This window comes from Cervus canadensis, chromosome 19 (assembly GCF_019320065.1).
Source record: "Cervus canadensis isolate Bull #8, Minnesota chromosome 19, ASM1932006v1, whole genome shotgun sequence".
Taxonomy (NCBI): domain Eukaryota; kingdom Metazoa; phylum Chordata; class Mammalia; order Artiodactyla; family Cervidae; genus Cervus; species Cervus canadensis.
In genome coordinates this window covers 33895912-33920608 of record NC_057404.1, presented here as the reverse complement: position 1 = coordinate 33920608, position 24697 = coordinate 33895912, and the positions used below count along the sequence as shown (strand labels likewise).

The 24697-nt window shown below is 33.9% G+C and overlaps 2 protein-coding genes across 6 annotated transcripts in view; one reads left to right on the top strand and one right to left on the bottom strand.

Moving 5' to 3' along the window:
* The window catches only part of HPGDS (hematopoietic prostaglandin D synthase), a 28232-nt gene extending 24536 nt beyond the window's left edge, over positions 1-3696 (top strand). For all 3 annotated transcript variants that reach the window (XM_043438718.1, XM_043438716.1, XM_043438717.1), the window contains one exon: positions 3350-3696. In XM_043438718.1, the coding sequence (XP_043294653.1) occupies positions 3350-3514 (165 nt within the window). In that variant the 3' untranslated portion in view covers positions 3515-3696. The remainder of the gene's footprint in view (positions 1-3349) is intronic.
* A 5306-nt stretch (positions 3697-9002) lies between these two features.
* Positions 9003-24697, bottom strand: part of SMARCAD1 (SWI/SNF-related, matrix-associated actin-dependent regulator of chromatin, subfamily a, containing DEAD/H box 1) — an 84665-nt gene continuing 68970 nt past the window's right edge. For all 3 annotated transcript variants that reach the window (XM_043438368.1, XM_043438367.1, XM_043438369.1), the window contains 14 exons: positions 22988-23078; positions 20114-20213; positions 19330-19389; positions 19145-19220; positions 18020-18155; positions 17347-17484; positions 16087-16182; positions 15875-15992; positions 15550-15671; positions 14654-14842; positions 13950-14068; positions 12945-13127; positions 11726-11835; positions 9003-10347 (listed from right to left, as the gene is read on the bottom strand). In XM_043438368.1, coding sequence (XP_043294303.1) covers positions 10286-10347; positions 11726-11835; positions 12945-13127; positions 13950-14068; positions 14654-14842; positions 15550-15671; positions 15875-15992; positions 16087-16182; positions 17347-17484; positions 18020-18155; positions 19145-19220; positions 19330-19389; positions 20114-20213; positions 22988-23078 — 1600 coding nt within the window. In that variant the 3' untranslated portion in view covers positions 9003-10285. The remainder of the gene's footprint in view (positions 10348-11725; positions 11836-12944; positions 13128-13949; positions 14069-14653; positions 14843-15549; positions 15672-15874; positions 15993-16086; positions 16183-17346; positions 17485-18019; positions 18156-19144; positions 19221-19329; positions 19390-20113; positions 20214-22987; positions 23079-24697) is intronic.

The following is a 24697-nucleotide window of genomic DNA, read 5'->3' as shown; positions in this document are numbered from 1 at the left end:
CAGCTCATTCTCAGTTTGGGACAGGAAATGTAAAACATGAGCTGGGAATACTTTGTTATACCAGAACCAAACTAATTATTAAAAAAAAAAAACAACCCAAAATTGGGAGTTGTGTCAACAGGACCCAGCAGGCAACTTGTAGACACTCTCACTGGCCAAAGATGAGCAAAACTGTCTAACACAAAACCTTTATAATTAAGTGCTGAATGTCTCATGTAAGTATTGAACACTGTAGTAAAAGTGAAAAACAGGAAGGTTGTATGGGTAGAGAATGGTTGTTAAGTTTATCAGCTGTTTACCCTCCTGACACATGGTTCACTGCCACGGCCCAGCATCACAGCAGAGTTCTATACGGCATATCACCAGCCTGGGAAAAGGTCAAAATTCAAAGTGTGGTTTCTAAAGAATATGTATCATTTTTGCACCACGGTATAGTCAAAATTGTAAAGCTGAACCACTGTAAGCCAGAGACAGACTGTCTATATTCAGAAAACTGAAAAACACAAAGTGTGTGTATATGTGTGTTGTGGGGGTGGGGGGGTGTTGAATAAAGCATTTATCTTGCCATTCTTATGCCAATTAAACCTCAAGATAAAAAAAAACAGATGGGACAAAGTTTGTATTCATAAGTTTTTTAGTTAATAAGTAAGGAGAGATTAAAATAAACCATCGCTATCTTCCAACCCATGATGAATCAATGGGTCTAAGCACTGATTATCAACAATTGTTAATACCACAAAAGAGAGAGTACCAGATATTATATGGGTCTGCTAATAGAGGAGCACACCGTCACCTATGAAGTAGTCTTGCCAAGAAAAAGTTCAAATCTAAATCTGATTGAGAAGCTGTGTTAAGTTGGGGCGCCGGCCTTCAACGAGACACCATTCTAGGAGACAAGATATTGCTTTTTGCCACACTTTGGGACTTAACTCTAGTTGCTATCTGCTGAGTCCTGAAGAGACAGAGAAGCAAACTTGCCATGTCTTTTGTTCCTTTCTCTGCCCTCTTGATTGAACAATTTCTAATGACTTAAAAATATTTTTTCCTCTGCTTTTTATTAAAATTTCTTCGTAATCTATCTCCTGACTCCATCTCTCAGCACTTTCTCCCTTCCTCCAAATGTTCCAAACACTCTGGTGTTTTATTTTTCCCTTAGATACAGGTCATACTCCTGCCTGAAAGCCTTTACACTCGCTCTTCCTTCTGCCTGAAATGTTTTAATTCCCAAATCACTGCACGTCTGGACCTTTTTATCATTCAAGCCTTAGCTTAATTGTCACCTCTTAAAGGACTTCTCTCTCTAACCACCTGAGAACCTCTCTCATCACTGTCTTCATCACTCTTATCACTTCACATGGATTTTGTTTTTTGTTTCTTAATTGAAGTACAGTTGATGTGCAACATTATATGTTACTGGTATACAACATAGTGAGTCACAATTTAAAACTTATACTCCATTTATAATTATTACATAATATTGGTTATATTCCCTGTGTTGTACAATAGTCCTTTATAGCTTATTTGATACATAATGGTTTGTATGTCTTAATCCCCTCTCCAATATGTAAGAGTAGGAACAGGGAACACTTTCTACCAGTGTCCATGTGGTAGAAAGCTCCCATATATGGCTGCTGCCAGTTTCTCTGTTCCTAGCACGAACATAGAGGACAAGCATGAGCCACAACTTCCCTCTTGCATCTCTGGAAGACTTTTCAAGACCAGTGGATAAATCTGCCCCAGGCTCCTATCAAAGTGCTGATTTTGCCCTGGATCCTGGTGTGAGATCTTGTGTGCTCCCTTAAGAGTAAAGTTTCTATTTCCCCCAGTTGTTTGAAAACTTCCAAAATCAAACTCCGCTGGTCTTCAAAGCCAAATACTCTGGGGTCTTGTCTTCCTGGAGCAGGACCCCTGGGCTAGTGGCCCTGACTTAGGGCTCAGAACTCACTCCTGTGGGAGAACCTCTGCAGCATGTTTATTCTCTAATTTGCTGACTATCCCCAGCAAGATAAGGGACTAGATTAATTATATTATGAATCTGCCCCTCCTACCTGTCTCACTGTAGTTCCTTCTTTATGTCTTTAGTTGTAGATCTTTTCTGGTAGAGTCTGGTCTTTTTCATCGATGGTTGTTCTGCAGACACTTGTGATTTTTGGTGCACTTGTAAGAGAAGGTGAGATCAGGGAGGCGAGTTTTCTACTCCACAATCTTGGCCGATTCCCTGCACCACACTTTCCATGTTTGATTGTCTTCCTGCTTCTAAAGTGAGAACTTCATCAGAGAAGGGTCTTGCATCACATCTTGCTCTCTAGTCAATCCCAGCACTTAACCTGTACAGGGCACATAGTAGGTACTTCATAAATATTTGTTGACTGAATTCTGAATCCTCTAACCAATAAACTGTCCTATTAATGTTGAAGATGTTAAGTGAGCAAGTTCATAAAACACTAGCAATCTGCATTATTAAATCCCAAACAAAAGCAAAACTAAGAACAGTCCATATTTAAACTTCACTCTTTGATTGACATTTATATGGAGCCAAAGTAACATCATCCAGACTAGTTTCTAGTCATAAAGGAACAAGTGTACAAATTAAAAATAAAAACAAACAAAAAAGGTATACAAGAGTAGGACTAGGCTGTCATTATCCTACTGTACAGTGTCCAGTTATACTAATGGTCAGACATATATTACGTCTTCTGATGTGATCCAATATAATGTTATGTTAGCCAAAAGTATTTAACTTAAAGCCATGTACTCTCTAAAGATAACTTGTATTCTATTCCTTTTTACTCTGCCATATAAAGGAACACGGTAAGGATGAAATAATTATAAAAATCCTGAAGGCAGGACATTGTGCAGAACTACTGTGGAATCTTCAATAAATAATTCAATGATATGGAATAAAGAAGGGGGGGGGGGAGTACTGTTTTGAATTGAGAGTTAAAGGATATAACCAAGTGAAACACATGGCCCCAGAATGGATACTGCTGCTTTGTCCTATAAAAGACATTTGGGGAACGATGGAAAAGCATTGATAGGGTATTAGATAACATAAAAATGTATTATCACAGAAAGGTGGAGATTGAATCAAGTTACAAAAGGCTATGTACTATAATATCTTATTTTAGTAAAAATACACACATAGGCATAGAAAAATAACCTTATACCGAAGTGTTAATATGAGTAACCTCTGGGCTTGGGAGTATGGTGTTATCTGTAATTTTCTATCATATACACATTCTGCTTTTGTAATTACAGACTATTCTGAATTAAAAAACAATTTTTTTTTTTTTACATTAAGAAATTAGGCCTTTTATGTTCCAATGAAAATTTGTTTCCTTCAAACTAGGTAACTTGGGCAGACTTCTACTGGGAAATTTGCAGCACCACACTTTTGGTCTTTAAACCTGATTTGCTGGACATCTACCCCAGGCTGGTGACATTACGGAAGAAAGTCCAAAGCATTCCTGCCATCGCTGACTGGGTACTGCGAAGGCCCCAGACCAAGCTCTAGGTAATGCCAGCCACCTCCAACCTTTATTCTTCTTTACAGCATCACTCTCATCAGATAAGAAGCTACATCAACATGCTGCATAATGTGCATACACCACCCCCTCAGCTCCGTTAACACTTTCATTTCTGCCATATTCTGCTTATTAAAAAAAAAAAAAGGAAAGAGGATTAGAAAGAAAAAGACTTTTGTTTCCGGTATCTTTTTTTCTCCAGAAGAGCTTCACATTATCTATAGTTTACAATACAGGCAGGCCATGCTTTGCACTAGTTCTGACACACATGAATTTCAGTCACAGTGGTTTAGTTACATATTTTCCAAAAAAAGAAATGGTTTGGATTTCAGTTTCCATGGTGTATTAATGAGTAATTGCATAAAGTATAAATTTTGCTGCTGGCGCTTCAGTCCACAAGTCACTATGTAAATAAGAGACAGATATATGACCAGCCAAGCCACTTCTTTCACGGTCTGTTGGTGACTGGTCACTGCACATCTGTCATTTCCGCACAGACAGCAAACTGTGTAGCTGCGCTGCCTGCTTGTTTCTCAGTGATGACACCCACTTGACATTTTATAAAAATGGATAATTGAAAAAGGGAACTCACCCACAGCAAAGGAAACCATTAACAAAATGAAAAGACAACCCTTAGGAGAAAACACTTGCAAATGAAGCGACAGATAAGGGATTAAATCTCCAAAATATACAAAAAGCTCATGCAACTCTGTCAAAAAACTAACAACTTAATCAAAAAAATGGGAAAAGATCTAAAGAGACATTTCTCCAAAGAAAACATGAAATGGCCAAAAAACACATGAAAAGATGCTCACATCACTAATTATCAGAGAAATGCAAATCAAAGCTGTTGCTTCAATGAGGTATCACCTCACAGTAGTCAAAATGGCCTTCATCAAAAAGTAAGTCTATAAATAATAAATACTGAAAAGGGTATGGACAAAAAGAGAACCCTCTTACACTGTTGGTGGGGATGTAAACTGTTACAATCACTATGGAGAACGGTATTCAAGTTCCTTAAAAAACTAAAACGAGAACTATCATATGATCCAGCAATCATACACCTGGGCATATTTCCAGAGAAAACAATAATCTGAAAAGACACACGCACCTGTTGTTCATCACAGCACTATTTACAATAGCCAGGGCACCGAAGCAACCTAAATGTCCATCAACAGAGGAAGGGCTAAGAGGTGGAACATATATATATAAGAGAATACTATTCAGCCATAAACAGAATGAAATAATGCCATTTGCAGCAACATGGATGGACCTAGACATTATCACACTATGTTAAGTAAGCCAGAAAAATATGATATCACTTATATGTGGGATCTAAAAAAGATACAAATGAATTCATTTACAAAACAGAAACAGACTTACAGATATTGAAAACAAATTTATGGTTACCAAAAGTGACAGTGTGTGTAGGGGGGAATAAACTAGGAGTTTGGGATGAGCATACATATACAACTATATATGACAGATAACCAACAAGGGCCCCTACTGTATAGCACAGGGAACTCTACTCAATATTGTAATTACCTATATGACCAAAGAATCTAAAAAATATATGTATGTATAGCTGAATCACTTAGATGTACAGCTGAAACAACATTGTAAATCAATTCTACTCCAATAAAATTAAAGTATTAAAAAACAAAAGAAAAAGAGAACTCACCAACAAAGATGAAAGTGCAGTAAAGAAAAGTGATAATGCTGGAGTGAAATTCAAACTGAACATAAATGGAAAAACGCTCTTCAGACGCAGTCTGAAGAACTTGGTGAAGGCAAACTTACTGACATAAATGAGGAAAGTGGTTGTGACAAAGATGAAGATGTCCTGGAGGAAGTGAGACTGGTGAAAAATCCTTCACATTAAAAGAACAGAAGATGAAAAGAATGAGAAGCCAAGCCACAGATAGGAAGAAAATATCTGCAAAAGGACTTTATCTAAAATATATAAAGAACTCTTAAATATCAACAATAAAATAAACCACCTGATTACAGAATGGATGAAAACATCTGGATACACACCTCATCAAAGACACACAGATGGCAAATAAGCATATGAAAAGATGCTCAATATTATATGTTACTAGGGAACTGCAAACAATGAGATACTATTATATACCTATTATAAAGGCAAAAATTCAAAATATACCACCAAATACTGGCAAGGATGTGGGGCCACAGGAACTTTTATTCATTTCTGATATAAATGCAAAATAGTACATATACCTCGGAAGAGAGTTTGGCAATTTCTTACAAAATTAAACGTACTCTTACCATATGATTCAGCAAGCACACTCTTTGGTATTTGCCCAGGGGAGTTGAAAACAGGTCCACACGAAAACCAGCACATTGATGTTGTTGGTAGCCTCATCAATAATTGCCAAAACTTGGAAGCAACCAAAATATCCATTAGTAGGTTAATGGATAAGAAAACTGTGGTATACCCAGCAAGAGAACATTTTTCATTGCTAAAAAGAAATGAACTATCTAGCCATGAAAAGACATGGAGAAAACTTATATGGATTTTTAAAGCAGTAAGACTATTCTGCAAGATACTATAATAGGTTCATTTGTCAAACCATAGGCTGTACATCAAGGGTGAACCTTAGTGTAATCTATGGACTTTTGGTGATTATGATGTCTCAACGGAGGTTCGCTGATTGTAACAAATGTATCATTTTAGTGTAAGATGTTGAAAGTGAGGGAAGTTGTGTTGTGTGGGGACAAGGGTACATGGGAATCCTCTGTACTTCCTGCTTAATTGGCTATGAACCTAAATCTCCTCTACTAAACTCAATGTAAAAAGAAAAAACAACGGGGGTAGGAGGAATTATTTCATAACACTGAAAGAGCAATGAAATGCTGGAAGCTGATTGAAATCAAGGATTATGACTATTTGCCAAGGTAAAAAAAACCAAAAAAATTCTTGCCTGCAAGTTTTATAGGAAGGTACTGTTCAAACTACTTTGATAAATTTTTTACAAAAACTAAATTTTCTCAATGTTTCTAATATTTTACAGTGCACTAAATACTAGTTTTCCTATTTTGTTCATTTACTTATACATTTATTTTATGCTGACAAAATTTTTAAAGGTCATGGAACAATCGTTTTTCCTGAGGATTATTTTACACTTTCAACTTGAATCATTTTTATAGTTCTACATGACTGTATAAGAACTACCCATATAAACAAGCCATTTATATAGAAATCTTTCAATTAACTGTATATTTGGATTATCCCAACCTATTTTACACATAATTATATTGAAAAATAACATTTTAGTTCAATATACATGTTAATATTATTGACTTGTCTAATCTTACGTCCTATCAGGAAACAGACTAAGAAAACAGATAGCCTTATCCATGAAATGAATGGCAGAGGAAACAGAATATAGTTGAGAAGCAAAAAGTGGGGACAGGGTGTGGGAAAAAAAGAAAGAAAAGGCAAGTCCATCTAAGTGTGATCTTGTTTAAGGTGCTTCTTCTTCATAACAATGTTCTATGAAATCTGAGGGAAAAAATTACTGTACATATTATTAAGACTTACACCGAGAGTCAGAAAAAGATAAATATATTCTAACACATATATATGGAATCTAGAAAACTGGTACTGAAGAATTTATTTACAGGGCAACAATGGAGAAGCAGACAGAAGAGAAGAGACTTGTGGACGTGGGGAGAGGGGAGGAGAGGGTGAGATGTATGGAAAGAGTAACATGGAAACTTACATGACCATATGTAAAACAGACACCCAATGGGAATTTGCTGTAGGTCTCAGGAAACTCAAAACAGGGCTCTGTGTCAACCTAGAGGGGTGGGGTGGGAGGGAGATGGGAGGGAGGTTCAATGGGAGGGGAAATATGTATACCTATGGCTGATTATGCTGAGGTTTGACAGAAAACAACAAAATTCTGTAAAGCAATTATCCTTCAATAAAAAATAAATTAAAAACAAACAAACAAAAAAAGAATTACACTGAGACACAAAGTGTATTTCTCAAGTATCTTGCTTCTTCAGAGTACTTTTCTTACTGTTAGTAGCTGTTAAGAAATGATAATAGGTTATAAATAACTTCTCATTGCAAAGTCCTCATATATGTCATCAGGGCAGTCTAGAGGAAAAAAAAAAACTGTCCTTCACAGAAGAAATTCAAATAATACTCTAGATAATAAAGGTAGAAACTTTTCTTCCCTCTTATGTATATTGATTTTCCTCCACATAATTACATTCTAACAAGCTTTAATGAAAATAGAACTTAGTAAGTGATAAATACAACATTTATATAAATTATGGAAACTCTATAATGAGTCCCACTGTTTACACATATTGTGATTCAATAGAAAATGCAACCATAGCAGATTTTGCAAGGAAATATTTCAGTCATAGCATCATCATAACCTTTACGTCATCTTTTTTTCACTGAAAAGAACAACATATTCCATTATCCCACCCTGTATTTAAACATCTCCTCACTGAGCAAGTTAGCAAGGGTGAGAGTACATGAATTAATCACAGCAGAAATGAACTGCCTATTATAATTAGTAAGAAACCATACCTTTTGGGAAGTTAAAACAATCAATTCCTTAATTTTATAGACCATCTAAATATTTTGCTTAAGGTCACACAAATGGAAACCAAATCTCCTAATACTCTTATCTAATCATTATACAATAACACCAACAATGAGGAACAATATTAATGTTTCAACACACATATCTATTGGTATAAAGTTACAAGACTGTGGGGTCAGAACTAAGAGTTATAAAAACACACTATGTCTTTATCCCTGTGTGACCTGTATTAAAAAATCATACGGTGCTTCAGTTGGCCAAACATTACTCCAACAACTGTGGCTTCATATGCTCTTTACTGATGATGGGTTTCGAATTTTACTGCTATCAGTTCAATGAAAGGACTAATGAGAATACATCCAAAGTAATCATTCCAGTTTACTGAGAAGAGACGATATTAAGCAGATAATACCATTTGTGCTCAATACAGAAACTACTACAAAATGTATGATATATACAACTTATGATCTAATTGTTTTTATTAAGCCAAAAATGTAACAGAGCTTTACAGGGAGAACCCAACTACATTTAATTAAACATAAAAATATGGATTAAACAACAACAAAAGAAACAGCCTATCGCTGAAGACACATTAATACAAGAAAGTTACAAGGAACCCATTTAAGATTTTTAGAAGGTAACATTCTCAACAATATAAGTGATTTGGGTATCATGATGTAGAAGGAGGTAGTGATACTACTTGCAGAGTCCTTTCAATCTTTCACTTTCAAGACTGGGTAAGTCTACTGAGTCCTGAGTTTTCAGGGTCTATAATATCTGAAGAATCACTATAAGAGCCTCATTAGCCTTCGACTGAAGAGTTCTATTACTCTAGAAACTTAGAAAGTCAGGATGTTGTGAAAGTATAATCTTCAATAATGAACAAATCTTTGATTTATAAATAAGTTTATTTATAATGATATTTACATAATAAAACAAAACACATGAAACTCACAAGTTATACAAAGAAACTGATGCATAATAAAAACAGCAATATAGACCAACAGGCAAAAATTTAAAGAAAGATTTAATAAAGAGTTAAATATCAAGTAGACAACTTTACTTCTAAATTTCACTTTGTCACCCACACTGAATTGGAATTGAAGAATGGCCCTTTCTTCAGGAGGTCCTGTACTGGAAATTCTGCAAAGTGGTAAATTATATTTTGATAAGAATTCAAAGTTAATGACCTATTTCCATGCAGTACCTAATGCTGCCTTAAAATGAAGTCACAGTCTGCTTTGAAGTGAAACAGCCTGCTAATCTGTTCTGCCAGGCTAGAAAAATGTCACCAACATTTTGCTGATATGTGGAGATGTGACAGGAATAGACTACTATTTAGAGTAGAGAGAACTGGAGCAGAAATGACTGGGCAACAGTTTCAAGAGAAGCAAAAGCCAGGGGAGGGAAAATAATGAAAACATGCACAAGAATAGGTAGACTAGTAAGCACAGTTAGTGCAGTTGGGAAATGAACAGAAGGATTTACTTCATGGAGCAAGATAAAGGCTTCTTCAGTTACTATTCACTGGAAAACAACTTAGTGCCTAGCCAAACAAATTTGTGTTAACAGAAGTACTTGGGAGGCCCTGGGCGGAGGGGTTAGTATATGGAATGCCACCTTTAAATTCAGGTTGAGTTCTTGTTGATAGTGGTGAACATCTGTTTCAAATAGCAATAAAATGAAAGCTATATAATCTATACAGCTGCATTCTTTAACATAATAAAAAAAAACTTCAAATGAGACGAGCAAAAACAAGACATAAGCATTGTCAAATAAGGCACATGTAAAAATCTACACACATTATCCAGTGAAAGACAATATATATATATATTTGGAGGTAGAAATAATTACAAAAATACTGACATTTCTAAAGCATTAGCGTATTTGTTACAAACAATCACCAACTAATCCCCATTCAGAAAACTGTTTTGTAAAATGATTATTTAACATCTTCAAGACTACATATTCGTGGCTTTTCTTGAAATTTCACATGTGAGCATCTGGAGAATTCAGTTAGTGGCAAAAAAGTTGTCCATACTATGAGAAATGTAATATGGAAATTATAAAAAGTTATAAATGTTCATAAACCCCACGGTCATCATAATGTAAATGTCCTTGAGTGCACCAAGTTGATATTTCCTCATCAGTCAGGAATTAACAATTCTCATTTCACAGGCCCATTGATGTTTTTAGTAATGTGGCTATATCTGCTGGCATACTTCCTTCGTCACCTGCAGGTCAGAAACTGGTGTTAAGAGTTTGATAAAAAATATTTCATGAAGCATACTTCTTTCCAATTTTCTTTACTTTTGGTGAATCCTTAATCATCTTTCAAAGCCCAGTTAGATTCAGTGTTACTTCCTGTTAAAAACTTTCCCAAATTCCTGCAAATATTATTAGGGCTACCTCCCCTGTGCTCATGTTCACATTGCCAGCAGCGCTGTCTACAGCTTCTCTTTCTGATTTGTTAAAGATATAAAGACATACATATAGACAGCCTGGATCAAATCCTACTTCTTCACATAGTATTTACTCCTCAGGTTCACTAAATAAAAGCATACATGTAACAATCTGAATGTGAAAATAAGGACAAAACTCACAAATCCAAACAGAAATAATTTCATCTAAACTTATTTTCAGTCCAAAGATACAATCATTGACTTAAAGAAAACTTCAATTAAACAAGACCCCAGTATCTAGACACTTATCCAGGTGTCTCTCTTTCTCTATCACTCATACAGACCCCAGCTATAGTCTAAACTTAAGACAATACTTTTACCTACTCTTCTCCCTTCAGTAAAAAAATATGCATAAGATGACAAACCACTGTATAAACTCTCAGGAAATTCACTGACATGCTTGCCTCTAAACCTGTCCAAAGACTTGAAAACAGTCCATGAAATCCAAATTTAACATCACATAAAAAAGTAAGATACAGAAATAACTGGTCATACAATAAAAAATAAACTTTATGAGGAAGCTGGGTGATAAAGAGTGGGAAGGAGGCTTTTATTTGCCCTTTTATATCTTAGGAATCTTGAACTATGTGGATGTATCTACTTTTTTTTAAATAAAAAATTAAAAACCATTCTCTTCAAAAAGATGGAGGAAATGGAGAGGGTTCTCCTATTTGATGATTGTTTCTAATATCGAGTTGCTCTTTAATTTGAAATTATTCAATTTTTTAATAAATGCATTTTATTGTACTCTAGAGTAATGAGTATTTTGCTAGTCAAAATGAAATGAATATAAATGTCAGAGTTCTTAAGAAAATATTGTGCCATGTGCTTTGGATTCATAAATATTTCTAATATAGTAAGTAAATTATAAAACTGCAGATAAAAGTATGGACCCGATTTTATTTCTGGAATATTTCTGTGTCCGAGACTAGGAATGGAACACACAGAATTTTTCAGAATCAAAGTGGTTTTATCAGTTCTGGCAAAATGATCTTAGTTGTTGGAGTACTTTTGACACAAGTATGCTTATCTTCTGTGCTATCCATAATCTGCATACCAATCAAGGACTCAAACCATCTTTGTGACTCCCTGCTACTGCTAAGTTGATGCCTTCCCATATTAATAAAGTTTATGCTGACAAAAAACTTACCTTCATCTACTGTGGTCATATCTTGTTCTAGTTTCAATTTCTGTTGATTAATTTTTAGCATGGATTCTTCAATTGTCCCTTGGCCTATTAATTTTATAACTAGTACTTCTCTAAAGAAAACATAAGATATGTCCACTGGTTACTTAATATAAAATTATTTGATATATATCAACTATTAAATACATAAATCACTTAAGAATGTAGTAAGAATAATTAGAAAATTGTTTAACATATACATCCATAAATTTAAATTCTTTTATTCACACTATTTGAGACTGACATTTTCTGAGCATGTCACTTTCAAACATCCTTATTGATTCAAGAGATAAGAAAAAGATATCTATAAAAATTGCTGGTATAACTGTATTACAACAAACAATTCTGAGTTCAGGTAGGTATTTCATTTTAACAAAGAACATGCTTTGCTTATCAGGTTCCAAGAGATATAGTTTAGTACAAAAAGTATGGAAGTGTTGTAAAGTACAAAGATTACATAGGAGGTTTTAGTTCTACAACAAGTACTAATAAATATTTGGTTCATAAATGAACTTAACAATGTCTTTTGGAAATACAGTAAAATACCCCACAAAGACTGATTGTTTGCTGTTTACATTGAGAACAGAGCTGAATTATAGGTATTTTCACCTCTTTATGTAATGTGAGCAATGTCTAATTTAACCTTCACCTAAAATACCTACAGCTCACATAATCTATTTCCTGTGAGGTAAGAAGGAAGCAACTTTATCACATTACCAAATCTGTCTGGCTCTTACATGGTTTAACAAGAAGTTATTTCAATTACTAATCTTTTTCAAAGGGGCTGGGTGGGCCATTGGTAGGACTTCATTTTCATTAGCTGCAGAACGATATGGACTGGGGGTGGGAGGTTATTCTGTTTTATTTTTTAGGCTGTACCATGTAGCTTGTGGGATCCTAGTTCCCCAACCAGGGATTGAACCTGCGCTCCTGGCAGTGAATATGCCTAGTCCTAACCACTGAACCTCCAAGGAATTCCCTGCTCTAATTACTAGAATATGAATAGGTTACATAGTGGAGTTCATATCCAACACTGTTGGTATAAAATACCACAGGAGCCTTGCTTTGCTGAAAATATAAAAACAAACAACGAAGGTAGGACATCTGACACATCATATTCTAATATTCTATAGAAATTAAACTAGCATTTGATTAAAAATAAATTTCAACTGCAAACACTCACTTCGTCTGGCCTACTCTATGGCATCTATCTTCTGCTTGTTTGTCATTGTAAGGATTACAGTCAATGTCATGAAGTATAACAACATTTGCTGAAGTCAGGTTTATTCCTAAGCCACCAGCTTTTGTTGACAGCAGAAACACAAAGATATCCATATCGGTATTAAATTCATCAATTAGATGAATCCTATAAGATAAATATATAAGGTTAAATCTCACAAAAAGGTTTATAATGAAAACTGAAAGCAATCACATCACATGGAAAATAAACTTCAAGATGTAAATATATGCTCTTGGCACTCTAGTTATTTTTCTTTTCTATACCATTTATCTCCCTACTATTAATAATTCTTACTTTTAACTATGCAGGTTTGATTAATTCCTAATTAATTTTGTCTTTTGTGAAAAGATTCTTGGCTTTTCTAAATTCTGATACGGCTTTGTGATCTTTAACCTTCTTAGAGTCAGTCAGCTATGACTCACAGACAATATATATACCTGATGAACCACGCATTTCAAGATTAAACTATAATGGTGTATTCTCTTTAGCATTACTTCTCTTCCTACTCAATGCAGGAAAAAAAAATTTACTCTGGCTGATAAAAAAATAAACCAAAGATATAATGCAGTTTAAACACACTAGAAAAAGCACTGCTTTTAAGACAACCAAAACCCCAAACTTACTCAACTACCCTCAAAATAAGAAAAGTCCAAGATTTTAAGGTAATCTTGGTTTAAAGATAATGTGCTCTAGACTCAGAATGATTTTCAAAGAGAAAAGCACTGAAACACATATAACTCCACTAGTTGTTTCAAAATATATTTGAATATGATTCAGACAAAAAATTAAATTTTCCTCATCTTAAGGTAATGAATGATCGAAAGTAACCAAACATAAGACTCCAAGCAACATACAACTCCATGAAAAGCTCTAGACATTTAAAATTCTAACATTTACTCTTATTTGAGAGTAAGGTAGAGAGATTTTCTGAAACCAAAGTATACCTACCTTTCAGAAATCTGAGTCTTCCCATCTAATCTGAGGTACCTATGCTGATGATGTTTTAAGAGAACCTCTAAAATATCCAGCATCATGGTAAATTGGCTAAATAATACAACTCTATCACCCTGTGGAAATACATATATTAGTTAGATACATAAAAAATAAAATTGTAAATATCTAATGAAAAACTGCTTCTTTAATAATAATAACCAAGTAATCATAGCTAAGATAAATTTCTTATTTTAGATTGTATATAAATTATCTTCTAAACTTTGAACCTAAAATTGATTTTTAAGACTAATTAATGGGAATAGCTACAAAAAATACTAATTAGATTGTGATCTTACAAATCTATTTCACATGTAAACATTATGCATTAATTTATGTTAATGCTCACATATAAGGATTAATTTATGTTACCATTGTATCTTCAAAATACTAAGTTTGAAGCAATTATATAGAATGTCACCTATGAAATAATGACAGTTTTATTTTAAAAATCAATATATTCTACTAACTTCTATTAGATGGAGGAAAAGTAATCAGGAAAACATGCCCAAATACATCCAAAAAATGCTCAAAACACTAATTTCTAGAAGAATGTAGAACATGGGCTAAAACCTCAAGAAAGTCAAATCATGCCAGAACTATTTCAAAGTAGCTGAACTAATTGGGAAAACATACAAGGGAGAAATATTCTTCTTTAGTACCTTCTGCTTCAATTCAGACAAGATGCATCCTAAAACTCGAAATTTTCCAGAATCTAAAATCAAGTCCATGTCTAACTGGAAGTTATTAATATGTCGATACTGTTTACAAAGTACATGTAATTCAAAGTCTGTCATAACTTCCATATCTTCAAAGATCAGGTCAGGGTTAGCCTCACAATGTGTAGGTTCCTCAAAATAAAACAGAACAAAACAATATACACCTCAAAATGAAGGTAATTTATAATATGATTAGAACAACCTAATAAAATTGTTCAGATCAGATAAAACATCTAAGTCATTAGATATTTCAGTGCAACAGATTTGGCAAAGGAAATTAATATTTATTTTTTAGCTATAATACAGATAAGTTCTTACTGTTTTAGAGATAACATACTGATATATTTACAGCTGAAATAATGTCTAGAATTTGGTTCAAAATAATCCTGGGGAGGATTCTAGGTGAAACAAGAGAGAGCAGTCTCATTCCCGATGATAACTGTAGAATATGGGTGAAGGTTACACAGGTAGAAGCTTTCATTATACAACTCTCTCTACTTTTACATGTCTAAAATTTTCCATGAATTTAATATAAAAAGTTACAGAAAACATGGAAACAAAAGCACATGGCTATGTTAGAACAAAACTTTATTTGTAAACATAGCTAGTGTCATATTTGGTCTTACGGTCACAGTTGGCTGACTCTTGATGTAGACTGTCAATCCTTGGCTCTTCTGTCTCCTAACTGTTTTCAACTTTGTCTTAAAAATGTTTTTCTTAAATATTTGGTTAAAGGGTTAATATCCTTATTAGGTTCAATGGTCTGACTTTTAGACTAACAATGAATCTCAAGCCTAGTAGTGCTAATAAAGCATACTGTTATCATACAAAATCCTTACCTTTAGCATAAGCTGAGACATTTCCTTGAGTTTTTCAGCTGTGTAATATTGGCGATGTAATAAAGGATGATTGGCCATTTTTCTCAATTGCATCATGACATTGCACATTTCTGTATTTTTTTCTGTGATCCAAAAAGTACACATTAAAAAAAAAAACAAGTTGATGGCTGTTTGCTGAAATACATCTCAATGCAAACAAAAGGTTTTAAAACTATTTCTTCAAATTCGAACTTAAAAAAAAGCAAATCCCATTATATGATTAAACAAAAAAGCAGTTCCAGTACAGGATTATTCTTTACATAAAATTGTGAAAATAAGGTTATACCCATGTTATTGATAGACTTTTTCAATCTGTTGAAGAGACTCATATAAAGTTGTTCCTGCTTCTCTGACATTGCACATAACTCAATTCGATCTTTTTTGGGGGGCAGCTGCTTAAGAACCTGGGAAAGGAAAACAGTTTAAGCAGATCATTCAAATAAAGAGTAAAAAAGATTTTAAAACCAATCATAATAAAAATACACAGATAAGAGTTACCTCTTCTTTTACTCTTCTGAGAATAAATGGTTTTATAATTTGTTTTGCATGTGCTATTCTCTCCTTTTCATATATACTTTGCTCATCTGCTGATTTCTAAGTAAAGTAAGAACATGACATTTTAAAGTTATTACACAACATGAAACTTTCCTTCACTACATTCTGAGTTGTTTCCCATAGAAATTCAATTAATTCTAGATGGAACTTGAATTCTGGGCTGACATATAGTTCTTAAGACTCCACATGTACTTTCAGGTTTTGTGACAAATCATGTACTCTCCGGAGGTAATGAAATTGAACTGCACTAGGATAGTGTTCAGAAGAAATTAACTCATGAGTCATTACTGATTACACAGATAACTCTCTTAAAAAGATATGTGTGTATTTAAGGGAGTTTGGGTGGAGGTAAAGAGAGAGATAAGTAGAAACTTGTATTTATTTGTAGAAAATGGCCCCCAAAGAAAGCTAGCGCAGGTGATGCAAATCATTAGTCTACACAAACAGGGTAGTTCCTGGCCAAAACCTGTTAATTTTGGAGAAGAGGAATTTTATACCAAGATTTTAAAGGAATCCTCCATATCCTATGATCTGCTATGGCCACCACGTGGAAGGGAATACATTAATGAAATTAGAAAGGCAGCTGGCAGGAGAAGATTATCAGAAAATTCTCACAAAATACATGTGATTTGTGAGAGTGTCAAGAACCTATATAAACACTGTTGTGCTGGAAAATCAGAGTTCCTGAAAACTATACTCTCACTTTTTCTAAAGTAATGGGGAAAAAATTAACCATATTTTCTTGTAAATAAGATTTCTTTATTGTGACTTTTAATTTATGGAGTGTTAATGCAAAACAAATCTCCCAGTATATGAATTTTTGGGATATTCTACCTTGCCCAGCTTTATAGTTTACCTATTAAAAAAACGCTAATTTATCTAATTTTAAAAAAGAAGATGATACAATCAAACTTTCTCCACATATTAAATATCCGAGCTATCCACTGATTTGAAATGATGATTCAGAAAATCAGGATATTAAAAACCAAAACTTTTAGACAATGATTATAGAAGCCTCCAGTTTATTTCCCATTGTATTTTGGCTGACTTCCCAACTCATCCAAATACAGGGATATCAACCACTTAAACTTATTTCATAGGACATATGTCCAACGAAAACAAGAAAAAAGACAAAACAAAAAAATGGTTCTGGTAAAACACAAAGTAAGACATTTGAAAAAAAAAATATGAATTTATGCTTACTGTCTTAGAAGAAAACATTCTTCGTATTTCACTGGTGCTACTACTGAACATGTGTGGCATAACAAAATTCAACAGCGACATGAGTTCTAACAGGTTATTCTGCACAGGTGTGCCTGTGAGCAGCAGACGGTTATTTGCCTATGAACAAAGGTAAAGTTTAGATTTAGTGTTGCCTTAAAAGAAAAAAAGATCTATATACTTTTTAGTTATCTCCCTCAGTGGAGGAGAAAAAAATTAAAACCATTATTAGTAATAAAATATTCTGTGATGAAAGATAAGTAATTCTAAAAAATTATCATCTGTTGTACTTCAAGGTAGAATGTATAAAACATTCAGTTTATAAGTGGGTAATTCATGTTCCCACATTACTTTTCTATGAAGCAATGAAAGAAGACAGATTACAGCTGATATCCATAAAGTTTATCCTATAGTACAAAGGTTGGCAAACTGAAGATCACGAGCTAAGAATGGTTTTTACATTTTTAAAGGGTTTAAAAAAAAGAAAAAGCGAAAAACAAGTGATAGTAGCTGAATGGCCCATGGAGCACGAAAAGTTACTTATCTGGTCCTATGCAGAAAAAGTTTGCTGGTCCCTGATGTAAGATACCATACACACACATACACAAAATCTGAAACTTAATCATACTTGGAAAAATTCAGAGAACATTCTTACATTAATTGTCATAAGGTGCTGGTAGCGGATGGAGCCCATATTCTTCAGCATATGGCCCTCATCAAAAATTGCATAATTCAGTTTCAGCCGACGAAATAGACTACGATCATCAGAACTGCTGATGGCACAGTTATACCTGTCACCAAAAGAAAAAATCAGTCTCTAAGAATAAACCTTTAAAAGCATGGACTTATGTGAGATTAATGTTTCAAAAAATTATTTTTATTTATATATTTCTAATAGCCAGTACCTAACACAGCTGGTACTCAAGTAAATACTGATGCACTTATATCCAATACTTATTGATGTACATGTAAGTGTGTACGTGTTAGTCACTTAGTTGTGTCAGACTCTTTGCGACCTGATGGACTATAGCCTGCCAGACTCCTCTGTCCATGGAATTCTCCAAGCAAGATTACTAGAGTGGGTAGCTATTCCCTTCTCCAGTGGATCTTCCTGATTAAGGGATCAAACCCAGGTCCCCTGCACTGCAGGCAGATACTGTACCATCTGAGCTACCAGGGAGGATGATGTACATGTAACCAAGTTACAAAAGCTACAATATGCAGTTAAAAGACAATTTATATGTTGGAATTAGACAATCTCTACACATCTAGGAAGAGGCCAATTTGGGTACAATTTATATGTGATCTGCAATTATCACACACTGTGCTTTATGAATTGTTATATTTTAAGAAGCAGTAGGAAAAAAAATGTGAAGCTAAGACATTTCTGTTAAGAACATAATGTGCTGTGTTTAGTTGTTCATTATATTAAACTGGTAGAGTTAATCCAAGAAATAACAATTAACAGCAGCTTAGCAGCAGCAGTACAAGACTACTTATGAAAATGGAGTCTCTTTTATTAAGAAAAGATGATTTCTGGATGAATTCTTTTCATCATGGTCTCCTACAGAATTAATTAAAAAGTGTTATTACGGTACTATATACCAAATTGAAAAATGCCTAAATCTTCAACATAACTCATTCTATTACTTTTGATGCATAGTCCTTAGCATAAATTTTATTTCATTTTACTACTACTATTTTAAAAACATTTTAAAAAAAGATTTGGGGGCTGTACAACATTTTTTTTCTTCCAGTTTTTTTTTTTCTCAATACTTACGTGGTCACAATTACATTGTATTCTTCATATCTGCTATGAATGTTGTATCTAATCTGTTTACGTTCTTCTTGAGAACCTAGAATTTAAAGATGAAACATACAAATTGATTATATTTATTGTACTTAACTGTATGTTAAGATTTTAAAGAAGCTTCCAAAGTTAAGAGAAAAACGACATATTCTTACCATAGTAACAGAGCACCTTTAAAGTGGGGCACCATAAATTAACCTCTCTTAACCAGTTATCTATGAGACAAAAGAGATATTACTTGCATATGCTACAACAGGATATATGTGTGCAATGAAATGAACACTGAAGTCTAACAAGATCTACCAGGAAATTCTTCTTTTATAAAGTAACAGAAGATGATTTTGAAAAATCACAGACTCTTCACAATTTTATCCCTGATGATTAAAATGACGAAGATTTTCAGGTGGCATCAAAATAAAGAGCAGAAGCCCAATCATTATATTTATAGATGATTATTAATTTCTAATTTTGAGGTTTCTTTTTTTGGGGGGGGAAGGGGTTACGTTCATACATACATTCTCTGACTCCAGTCTACAATCAATTGAAAAAGAATGAAACAGTAATTTGAATTGGGATGAATTGCATATTTCTCACTTAATAAATGTTTAATTGTAAGTTTAAATCACTTAGCTTCCCTTAAATTAGTTACTCATGAAAACAACCTTTAAAAGTATTACAAAAACAAATAATCTTTTCAAATGGTACTTAATCTCTAATAATTTATAAGCTGAATAACTAACTTATACTGGAGGTCTTTTCTTTAAAAAGACCTCCAGTATAACACACATATGCAAAGGGAGAAAAGTTATAAGGAAACCACAGAAATGAACATTCACCTCCACAAACGAAGAAATCTCACACACACACACACAGTTTTTCTTCCCTTCATACATAGAAAACACCATTTAGTCAAGTAAAATTGTCCACAGTATTACAAACCTATAGTTGATGCTGGAACAACGATCAAATGAGGACCTTTATTACCCTCCTGATAGAGGTACGCCAGAAATGCAATGGCTTGAATAGTTTTTCCCAGACCCTAAAAAGAAAATGTTTAAAAGAAAACATATTAAATGTAAAAACAAACGAAAGACCCAAATAAATACTGGGAAAATGAAAGAAAAAAGAATATTACTGGTTTTATTTATGATTCACCACAATGCAACTCTACTATATTCTTAGTTCTCAATAGCCATAAAACAGATCATAATCGCCAATTGATACTGCAACTTAAAGAGTGTGATGCACTTTAACTGCTAGCTAGTATGTGATACACACTAACATGAAAGACCTCTGCTTGCATATAAAGGATATAATTTTGGTAATTGTTAATATGAAGGAACCATTTAATACATACTGGATTGATGGAAAATGGCGTTCCATTGACTAACTGGAGTTGAATTTATACCCATCCTATTACTCAGCAATTTTACGCCTAAGAATATATTCAAGAGATATGAGAGCATATGTCCATGAAAAATCTTGGGTAAGAATACTGATGCAGTTTTATTATAATAACCACACACTGGAAATAATTTAAACTGCCAGGAGAGTGGATAAAAAGCAACCACCATCACCAAACCACTGATACATGTAAGAGCATGGATTAATCTTAGTAATTTTATTACATACCAAATGAACCAGAAACTGTTTAAACAGTATATATTGTATGGATCTATTCATATAAAGTTCAGAAATCAGAAAAAAAAAATTATTGTACTGTGATAGGTGTCAGAATAGTGGTTTTATGACTAAAAAGGAGCATAAGGCAACTTTCTGGGATGATGGAAATGTTGATCAAGAGGCAGTCACATGGGTGTACATACATGTAAAAAGTCACTAAGCTGAAAATTTGTATGCACATCAATAAAGTATTATATTAAAAAAAGGCTGCCGCTGCTGCGGCTACGTTGCTTCAGTTGTGTCTGACTCTGTGCGACCCCACAGATGGCAGCCCACCAGGCTCCCCCATCCCTGGGATTCTCCAGGCAAGAACACTGGAATGCGTTGCCGTTTCCTTCTCCAATGCATCAAAGTGAAAAGTGAAAGCGAAATTGCTCAGTCATGTCCAACTCTTCGCAACCCCATGGACTGTAGCCTACCAGGCTCCTCCGTCCATGGGTTTTCCAGGCAAGAGTACTCGAGTGGGTTGCCATTTCCTTCTCCAAAAATAGGCTAGAGAGGAAGTATAGCTCCTCAGGAGAGCTAAACATTGCCAACTGTTAGGAACTGAATTGCTCCCAAACCCCCAAATTTACATGTTGAAGTCCTAACTCCCAATGTTAAGATTTTTTGGAGATAAAGCCTTTAAAGAGATAAGTTAAATATAGTCATAAGGGTAAGGGCCCAACCCCTATCTTTAAGAAGAGACTGAATGTGCCCAGAGGAAAAGCCATGTGAGGACACAGCAATGTCTCTTATCTACAAACCAGACGGTAGCCTTTGGTGAAACCAAACCTGCCAACACTTTGATTTTAGACTTCCAGTCTCCAGAACTATGAGATATTTCTGTTGTTTAAGTCTCCCTGTCTTTAATACTTTGTTAGGGAAGCCCTAGCAGACACTACCTTATCATAAATATTGTACTTTACAGGATACAAAAACAGTTCCACATAATATATCTCATTTGACACCAAATATAATCTTATGATATAGGAATAACCTATGTTTTATTAACTTTAACCTTGAGAGATTAGGTCATTTGGTAAAGGTTAGACAACCCATGAAAGACAAATGTGGACCCAGAACCTAGATTTGATTTCCAAGTCCAGTTTCCACAACTGTACTATTCTATATTCTATATATACCTTCTAATTATTTTTAAATCCCGAATATATTATTCAGTTTTCTAAATCACTTCTGTGTTTTAACAAAAGTATGAGATATATGTGGGAACGGTCTTAAAATACTGAAGATTATTTTACTAGAAGCGAAATAGAGGACAAGGATTATTATCTTTGTTAATTTTTATTTTGTAACTCTACACAGTGTAAAAGAACTGACTCACTGGAAAAGACCCTGATGCTAGGAAAGATTGAGGACAGGAGGAGAAGAGAGTGACAGAGGATCAGATGGTTGGATGGCATCCTTGATTCAACAGACATGCGCAAACTCCAGGAAATAGTGAAGGACAGGGAAACCTGCGTGCTGCAATCCACGCTGTCACAAACAGTCGGATATGACTTAAGAGACTGAACACCACCCCCACCACAATTTAATACAATAGATATTCAATAAACATTTTCTCCACTGAACATGATTCATTTTTAATAAACACTTTTTAAAAAGTATAGCTGGAGGAAAGAAGGTAAAAGTTAGATTAAAGGTCAAGTTTCTACATGACAATACTTGGACTATTGGCTGTAATGAACTTCCTAGATCAATTTTAAAGGCAGCTATAGAAAAGCACATACACTAAAATATCTTTTAGTAAAATATATATATGTATATGTGTATATATGTATGATGCATTCAAACACATCTGCAGAATAATCTGGAAAGATACAGCAAAATAAATACTTATTTTAAGGTGCTAGGATTATGTGTGATAGTTTTTTTCTATGTATTTTTATGTAACATCTAATTTTAAAAACATATTTATTAATTTGATGAGAAAGACAAAAAACCTATTTTCATATCCGAGAGGAAGTAAGGAGGCTAAAACTCACATAAGCAATAGAAAACTGAGAAGGGTAAGAGGGCTTATACTTTGCTAAGAGCAGTAAACTAACAGGGTCGAGGGAAATTTTCATTTTTTAAATGACAGCAAGGATGTCTATTAATAACATATCCTAGAAATAGAGTACTACTTACCATTTCGTCTGCCAAAATGCCATTAAGTCCATGTTTATGTACCAATGCCAGCCAATTCAAACCAACCTTCTGATAGGGCTTGAGTGACAAACTGGTAAAAAGAGTTACCGAATGTTACAGATTTATAATTCTATCAACTTTCTCTACTAGTTTTCTGAGACGCAGTTTAGGTTTACAATGCACACAAAAAGGAAAGTACCTAGGTGTGGTCTTACCTTTTAACTTATTGTTATTAATAAAAGCTATTTTCACTTAAGAAAATGAACCCAAAACATAATACGTTTTAAAAAGTCTCTCAAATTTTATTCTGTATTTATTGATTTTTTTATCCTGGCAATAAGAATTACAAAAAGTATTGTTGTATTCAGTTAAAATGTAATGCTATAAAATTAATTACATAAACAATTAGACTATTAACTATGGTAACATATTACAAAGCTAACATTTATATTAGAAAAATATATTCATATGAATGAGTATTAGCACGCTAAGGAACTTAAAATATCAGAACAAAAACATAAGCATAATTTGCTACTTTGCCAGGCTGATTTAATAAACACTTTCTGAATGAATGCCAGTCACATTTAATGTCACTGGTATATATAATTATAGAGCATGTATGCATTGTGTATTTATGTTTGAACTACGTATAAATGTAAACTTGCTAGGGGGGGTCAATTAAATACCAATGAATAGAAAACAGCAGGCAAGTGTCAAAATGTTATTTAATTTGTGAACACATAACAGATTAATCCCTGGGATTAACTTTCTTGAAAGGTAACATGGAAGGGTTACAGTGGACGAAAACAACAGTTTTTTCTGAAAGTTCAGGTTGTTAAAAACTAGTCTTTACTGAACATCTACTATATACACAGAGACACAAAATATCACTTTCAGGTATCACCTCATTCAATCTTTTAGTATTCCATAGAGGTAGGCTATTATCATTTTAACAGATGAAAAAACCTGAGGCTCAGCAATTTGCCTGAGGCTGCATAACTACAAAGCAAAATCTTATGGCTAAAATTTTAACTCAGCAAGTCTCTCTCATTCAAAAGCATATTCTTACACTCTCGAGGGCAGCTTAAACCCCACATTAACATGAAAACTTAAGACAAGGCCACGCTCCTCATTCTACAGCTCTTGTTCTGTCTCTTTAATTTCCGTTACACATATCCTATCTGCACATAGGGAATGTGTCTTGACACAGCAATGGGTATGATAAATGGTTAATGGGTCAGATTCTGAAATCGAGACACTTTAACTAGAACTGGGGTCAAACAGGTAAGGTAGAAAGGTACCCATCTTAAATCAGAACCTATTCTTCAACTGTGGGGTATGCAATCTGCAAAACATTTCTCATCTGAAAAAATTAAAAGCAGAGGTAGAAAAAAGTCAGCAGTGTTGCTGAAGTCTTTACAGCTCATTTCTTAAAATGTCTTTGGTCTTCTTGGCCAATACTATTTCTATGCCATTACAAAAGTAATAATAAGTAGAATATACTATTGAAGCTATTTCAATTTTCCAGATCCAAATAAATTCTACTATACTGGTAGTCAGAATAAATGCTAATACTGGATTCGAGACACTCTACTATGGGGTTTACATGCATTATTACTTTATTTAACCTACATTATAAAGTAGGTACTATTACTATAATCATCTCCATTTACAGATAAGAAATCCTCCCTGGGATTCAGAGAAGTTAAG